This window comes from Pinus tabuliformis, chromosome 2_2 (genome assembly GCF_031772625.1).
Source record: "Pinus tabuliformis cultivar Carrire ecotype Pingquan chromosome 2_2, CPIR1, whole genome shotgun sequence".
Classification (NCBI taxonomy): domain Eukaryota; kingdom Viridiplantae; phylum Streptophyta; class Pinopsida; order Pinales; family Pinaceae; genus Pinus; species Pinus tabuliformis.
The window spans coordinates 769,176,144-769,183,856 of record NC_142300.1 but is presented as its reverse complement, the minus strand read 5'-3'; the positions used below and the strand labels follow the sequence as shown (position 1 = coordinate 769,183,856).

Genomic DNA, 7,713 nt, shown 5'->3' with positions numbered 1-7,713 from the left:
TTGTGACAGATAGAGGGACCATGAAAGTTTCGTCTCCTTAGTTTATCCCATGTGAGAATTCTTTTATGTCCCACCAGCCAGAGAAAGAAGGAGATTTTGGGCCATGATCCAAGACCCCATATTTTGCTCCATAATGGATCTGAAGGAGTGGGGAAGCTGCAGACTAATTTGTAAGCTTCCGAGGTGGTGTAGGTCCCTTTGGGTTGGTATCCCCATCTGAGGATGTCATTGCCTTCATCATGCCTTATGCTTCTTTTCCTTAACTCTTTCTCCAACTCTTCTGCCTCCCGGATATTTGTATTATTGAGTATTTGATTATTCTGTCTCCATTTTCTGAATCCATGCTCCGTCTCCTGTGCCCAAAATTGTTGGACTTTTTCCTGCTGCTGCTCCTGCCTGTCTGGTATCAGAGATGGATGAAGAACATTAGTAAGCTTGGGCATCTGGTTCCAGGCATCTGTCCAGAATCTTGCCGTGCGACCGTTCCTAATTTCCCAGAAGTTGTGCTGTTGAATTAGCTGATAGTGTTGTTTGGCCGCATTCCAGATTAGCGACCCCTTTTCGGTGGGAATAAATCTGATGAGCTCTTCTTGAGGTCTATTGTTGGCATATTTGGCTGTCCAGATTTTTACCCAGGGCTTTTCAGGATTAGTGATCCATTGCCACCAGATCTTGGCATTCATAATGGAATTGCTATACTCTGGGTCCCTCAGCCCGATGCCCCCCTTGTCTTTGGGCATGCATACAGTAGTCCATTTAACCAGCGCCCACTTGCGATTAGTAGCCGAGCTGCCCCATAGAAAGTCACGCTGAAGGTTCCTTATTCTCTTTAGGACCCACTTTGGCGCGGCTAGGATAGAGAAAAGGTAAAGAGGCATTGCCTGAAGGACAGACTTGATGAGCACCACCCGACTGGCTAAATTTAGAGATCTATATGTCCAGAGGTTGAGACGGGAATCAAGCTTCTCTAGGAGAGAGCGCCATGCGGGATGCTTTATGGCTGAGGCAGTGAGGGGAGCTCCGAGATATTTAGAGGGGAGGGTTGCAGAGGGGAAGCCCAGAATGCGAGTGACAGCAGATTTAACAGAAGGAGGTGTGTGAAAGAAGAAAATCTGCGATTTGGAGCAGTTGACATGGGTGCCAGAGGCTTCAGAGAAATCATTGAGAAGGGTTTTTAAGCGAGAGGCTTCCTGGACAGAGGGGTAGCCGAATAGCATGGTGTCATCAACGAATTGCTGATGAGAGGTGGCAGGGGTGTTGTGAACAGAAATGCCTTTAAGCTGTTGAGAATGGAGGGCGTGTTTGATGTGTCGACCAAGACCCTCAGCCATAAGAACAAAGAGGAAGGGGGATAGGGGGTCCCCTTGCCTGATACCTCGTGAGGGTTTGAAGGGGCGGGAGGGGATACCGTTCACAAGGATGGAAAAGTGAGTGGAAGTGATTAGGCTCATGATCCATCGGATCCACATGGAGCAAAATCCAAAAGCTTTTAACATATGTTGAATATAAGTCCAGCTGAGTTTATCAAACGCTTTAGAGAGATCCAGTTTGAGTATCATACCTGCTTGCTTTGAATGCTTGAGGGAGTGTATTATCTCGTGCGTGAGGAGAATGCCATCCATTATCTGTCGTCCTTCCACGTACCCCGATTGTTCCGGTGAGATGAGCAGAGGTAAGAGTGGCTTAAGCCTGTTTGCAATAACTTTAGATATGACTTTGTAGATGACGTTACATAGTGCTATTGGCCTGAATTTATCAGGGGTGATAGAGTCCTCCTCTTTAGGGATGAGAGTGATGAAGGTGGAGTTGAGGGAGGGAAGAAGCCAGCGCAGGGCTCTTGATTCTTCTACAATCTGCCAAACCTCCAACTTTATCATATCCCAAAAAGCGTGAAAGAACGTGGTGGTAAATCCATCTGGGCCAGGGGCCTTTCCTTCTTTAAGCTGGAACATTGCCTCATCCACTTCCTGGGGGAGAATAGGGCGTATGAGAAGCTCATTATGTTCCTCCGTGATGAGCTTTGGCACGTTGCTGATTATTTTTCTAATAGCCTGTTGCCGATCTTCCATTGGTTCATGGTGGACATGTTGGAAGTGATTGAGGAGTACCTCTTCGATTTCCTCATGCTTCTCTACTTTTGCCCCTTCTTGATTCTGGATGAAAGGTATATTATTATGCATCCTTCTCTGCACCGTGGTTCTGTGGAAGAATTTGGTGTTGCGCTCCCCCTCCTTCAGCCATCTGACCCTTGACTTTTGCCTCCAATAGATTTCCTCCTGCTTTCTCCTGTCCTCGAGCTGGCTGTGGATGAGCCGTTCCTGTTCCAGGGTTGCCTCCGTATGCCCTTCTGTGATTATATTTTGTTGGAGATCCACCAGTTCCTAATTTAACTCTTGTTGCGCCTTAAAAATATTTCCAAAGGTCTCCCTATTCCATCTTTTTAGGTGATTTTTTAGAAATCTTAGCTTCTGTTGGAACTGATACATTTTTGACCCTTCTGGAGGGACAAAAGATGCCCAAGTGGTCTTGACAAAATCTTTGAATGTAGGGTGCGAAAGCCAGAACCCTTCAAAGCGGAAGGGTCTTTTTGTCAAGTCTCCTGGTCTTTGCCACTGTAGAGCAATCGGCCAGTGATCCGACCCTGTGTGTGCAAGTATTGCAGCTGAGATGTCTCCTCCTAGATGAACCGCATTGTCTGAGATGAGGAAGCGATCCAATTTGGAGGCAATTTGATGTTTGCCAGCTCTGCGATTGCTCCAAGTGAAGGTACCATTACAGAACGACATATCTATGAGAGACGCAGTTTGGATGAAGTCCTTGAAGCGAGCAACTTCTGGTTCCATTCTGATTCTCCCTCCTATCTTCTCCTCGATTTTAGTGATCATGTTAAAGTCTCCTGCAACAATCCATAGTGGGTGCCTCCTGTTATTGCTCAGAGCTGCTATAGTGTCAAGGAGCGCAATTTTGCTTCCTGTATCTTGCGGGAAATATACATTTGATAAGTTGCCATGAATGTTGGTACCCAATATGTGAAAGGCCGCCTGTATGAGGTGATGAGAGGCATGAAAATCTGTGAGGGTTACCGCTTGGGTATTCCATACTATAGCAAGCCCTCCTGAGGCTCCCGAGGCGTCTACTGCAACCGAGCGACAACCTGGCCATGCTTTTGAGAGTATACTGCCTAGTGTAGAACTGTTACACTTGGTTTCCTGGAGAAAACACATCTGTGGCTTTTCCATTTTAATCATGTTTTTTAACATCCTGAGTTTTCCAGGGCTGTTAAGCCCTCTTAAGTTCCATGATACAAGCTTCATGGTTCAACTGTTAATGGAGGGCTTGTAGTACTTCGTCAACTTAGCATACCTGCCTGAATCTACCAGGATTTTCCCAATCTCGATCGTTCGCTGGAGATCTGTTTTTCTTCCTCTCTTTTTAGTGTCCTTTGGGCGTAGGCTGCCATCCCAATGACTTCCTGGTTGTATCCCTAGTTGGTGCTGATGATAGGCTCTCGAGATGACCACTTCGAGCTTATTGAGTTGATTCTCTGATATTGTGTCGTATGCTCTCTTTTTGCAAGCTAGTTCTAATTCCAGAATATCCAGACCATTTAGATCTATGCTTTTTGGCTCTTCTTCCATTTGTTGCACTTGACTGCTTTCTTCTATATTGATCTCTGAGTCCTGGGGGAGGTCTGCCTTTCCGTCGACTTCCATATCCTTGTGAATCTCTGCTGTTTCTTTCTGACTTCTACTGAGGATAGTTGGGATGATGATGGGGGGATGAGATTTGGGAGGGGGATCTGAGGGAGGGGGCTGGGATGAGGAAGAAGGGTGAGCAGGGTTGGTCTCAGAGATCAGGGGTTGTTCATCGGAGGTCTGAGCAAGAATATCGAAGCTGTTCTTAGTTACTGGGCCTTGGGTTTTGTTAGACTGGGGTTTGATCCCATTCTGGGGCTTTTTATGCGAGCGCTTCCGGCTTGGGACCTTGGTAAAGCCTTCCTGGGTTAGGCTTTCAGAAGGGTCAGGGGTATTGGCTTTGGCGTTTTGAGGGCAGTCCCTGAAGAGATGCCCCAGAGCATGGCACTTTCTGCAACGAAAGGGTACGTGTTCATAGTCGAGAGGCTGGATCCATTCTTCATCTCGGTGGGCGAGAGTTACCGACTCTGGTAAAGCTTCATTCAGGCGGATAAAGACACATATTCGAGCATAGGAGATGTATCTACGTGATTTGGTTTCTTCTGCCGCTCTGATGTATTCTCCCACTCCATTTCCTATACCCTTGAGAATGTCCTCATCCCAATATTCATCTGGAAGAGAGTACATTCTGATCCAAACCGGCGCCCATGTGAGATCTTCTTTACCTGGGTTGAATCTTGGAATACATTCTCTCAGATACAGTCCTGCTGAGTTAAAAAAGTAAGGCCCTGCTCCTAGAATCCTGTATTTGTCCTCTAGACAGAAAAAGATTGCAGTGAAGAAGCCCTTCGGCCCTAGCTGCAGAGTGACATCTCCTTTGGGTTTCCATTTCGCCGCAATCCAGCCGTATAAGGCTTTCTCAGTCGGCCAAAACCCTATAAACTTCCCAATGAGGGCATGATCTTTCATGTACTCTATTCTTCTGTCAATCTTGTCTCCCGGCAGCTCTATTCGTGGCCGTTCTTTGGCCACTGGTCGGCATGTTGTTGAGGATATTTTCGGGCCTTCTTCTGGAGTTTCTCTTCCTTCTTGTGTATTGTTGTCTTTGTCCTTCCGATTTCCGGTCTCCTTGTCATCATCTTGATGCTTTTTCCCTTTGTTTAAGATTTCCTGATCTACAGATCCAAAGATAACCGTTTGCTCAGGATCGTGCTGTGAAGGGGAGGGCTCTGACGCCCTCCCCTGAGGATGTTCCATTGCGCAGCGCTAATGCCCTGCAGCTCTGTCACGCCGCAGAGATTTCCTTTCAGTCCGTGAGCGTATTCCGTGCTGTGCAGTCGGCGCCGTTGAGTATTTTCTCAGAACCCTAGTTCCGTTCTACAGAGCTCCTCATCCCCTCCACAGTAAATGTCATACTCTCTCTCATGCCACCATGTTTTCCTTGAAGACACAAAAATTATTGCTAAAGAAAAACATCAATATAAGTGTAAGATTCGTGAAGCCCTTCAAATTATAAAGCATCCTCACAATAAAATTAGATATGGGGGCATGGATGTTAGTAGAAGTTAGATCCCTTTAATAACTCAAGTATCTATGTCTTACAACCTTGACTAATACCTCTCTCCTTGGCCCCCTCTAACACTTTTTACCTTTCATTCGTTCCCTCTCCTCAACATCCATTTCCCTCTTAATCCTCTCTCCACTTCCCTCTTCCTTATTCCCTCCTTTCCTCCTTAGTATCTCCTCATCTCAACTATCATAACACCTTAGCCTAGGCTAACCTAATGATAACACTATCCCCTCCTAATAATAATGATCAAATTAATAACAAACAATGATTAATCTAATTTAATTTAATTATAACAATTAATATAAGGGTAATAATAATGATTATTATCTTTATTAATTATCTTTATTATTATCTTTAATTAAGTAATTAATACTAATAATAATTATTTATAATAATGATAATTATAATTACAATTATTAACTTTAATATAATAATAAACACTAATAATAAAGGTATTATAAATTTATAATTTATAAAATCCCCTTAAATAATAACAAATGAATAACAATAAGGTTAATAATAATTATTAGTATTGTTATTATTATTAATAAGCTTTATTATTAGAATTAAATAATCAATTAACACTAATAATAATAATTAATAATAAAAAATTTTAATTATTCACTATATTGTTATCTATAATAATTTTACACTATTAAGTAATATGGTAAAAATTTATGATAATTTAATTCTCGTAAAAATAAAATTATTAACTGGTTGGCTCTTTCATTTTTCATACCATTCTATATTAATCTCCTTCCCTTTGCACCCTTCTTTGTAGGTATTGTCTTGATGATGAGTCTTGCTATAGAATCGAAACATTGATTTATAAATAGCTAATGTGGAATTAGCTTTGAACACTAAACTAGCTCATAAAGAAGACGAAACAAATGCTAACAAGATCAAAAGGAAAAGGTTTAAGAAAGAAAGAGGAGAAGAGAAATAAAAAAGACAAAAAGAAAAAGAAACCAAGAAGGAAAGGAGGGAGAAAAATTAAAAAGGACAAACATAGGAATAAAGAATGGGGATCCAACAATGGATCATATTACAACCATCATCCCTATTCACCAACTTAGACCTTTTTCAATCTCAATGGCCCCCCTAAACTTACAGTGATGGAAGTGATCAATCTTGGAAATGACTTGGGAATCCTCAATATTAATGTGGTGCTTTATCTTCTTAGCATGCTCAACCAAAGATGAGGAGTGATTCATACAATGTTTTATGTTAGTTGCATGTTCTTCAATTCTTTGATTAATGGAACAACCAGTTTCTCCAATGTAGGGAATCCCACGAGAACATGGGATCAAATAGACACCTTTCATGTCTTTAGGATGAGTCGGGTCTTTGACTAATTGTAGGGAGCTATAAATTGTTTTCAAGGGTTTGAAGGTGTCAGCAACATTGTGTTTCCTAGGAACCCGAGAAATCTTGTCAGTAGTCCCTCATATAAATGGAAGATGAACACCAGAAGCCAATTCTCTATGTTATTTCTTAATCTTTAGACCCTTGCTCACCTTATGAAAATATTTTATACCATGGGATCTTCTATAACCATTCTTCTCAAAGAGATTAAGAATATGGGTTTTTTCACCCTCTAGATGACTCTCATGATAAACCCGCAAAGCACAAGTATCTAGAGTGTTCAAAATACCCAGCTTCTAGGATGGATAGTGATGGGACCATTAGGGGAATTTTGAGGTATAAATAGGGTCTCCTAAGGAAATTATAAAATAATAGTGGAAATAATAAAATAAGAATAGGTTACATCTGAAATTTTAGAGGGAAAAAAGAAAAAACTATTTTTTCAACTTATCTCCCTATGGGCTTACTCAAATTTTGAGCAGAAACACTCATTGGATGGAAAATTTGATTCCTCATCGAAGGAGTACCCATGTTGAATACTTTCGATGGACCCTACTACATGAAAAAAGAGAAATACATGAAAATTGTGATTGCAATCACATTTTTTCATGTATTTCTTATTTTTCGGTATAGCAGGGTCCATCGAAAGTATGCAACATGGGTACTCCTTGGATGAGGAATTAAAATTTTCATCTAATGAGTACCCATGCTCAAAATTTGAGTAAAAAATTAGGGAGATAAGTTGAAAATATGACTTGAAAAAGTAGTTTTATTATTTTATTATTTTATAACTTTTTACCTTTTTACTCCAAAAATGGTGAATCATCCCCACAGTTGACATCATCATATTGAATCCTATTGGTTCTTATAAAGTTTATTTTAGTTGTACATTTTTCTTAGGCGGCCCATTTTAGACCTCAAAATTCCCCTAATTTCAATGTGAAGATATTGCTTAGTGTGCGTTTTGTTACGAAAAATTTGGAGAGAGAAAGAACAATCAAATTTATTAGAGACAAGAACATCAAGGAAGGGAAGGATCATGTCAACCTCAGACTCCATAGTGAATTTTTTGGATCTTAATTGATTGTTAAGATGCTAAGGGAATAGATCCGAATTATCCCTACCATGAGGCCACATGCCGAA

At 41.4% G+C, this 7,713-nt stretch overlaps 1 protein-coding gene across 1 annotated transcript; it reads right to left on the bottom strand.

The window, feature by feature from the left end:
- Positions 1-2,381: 2,381 nt before the first annotated feature.
- LOC149194953 (uncharacterized) lies at positions 2,382-3,239 on the bottom strand. Its single transcript, XM_089407851.1, has one exon. The coding sequence runs from the start codon at positions 3,237-3,239 to the stop codon at positions 2,382-2,384; it is 858 nt and encodes a 285-aa protein (XP_089263977.1).
- Positions 3,240-7,713: the final 4,474 nt, after the last annotated feature.

What these genes read in the sequence shown, in the direction of transcription:
- LOC149194953 (XM_089407851.1), bottom strand. Translation starts at nt 3,239, where the DNA reads ATGGAAAAGCCACAGATGTGTTTTCTCCAGGAAACCAAGTGTAACAGT.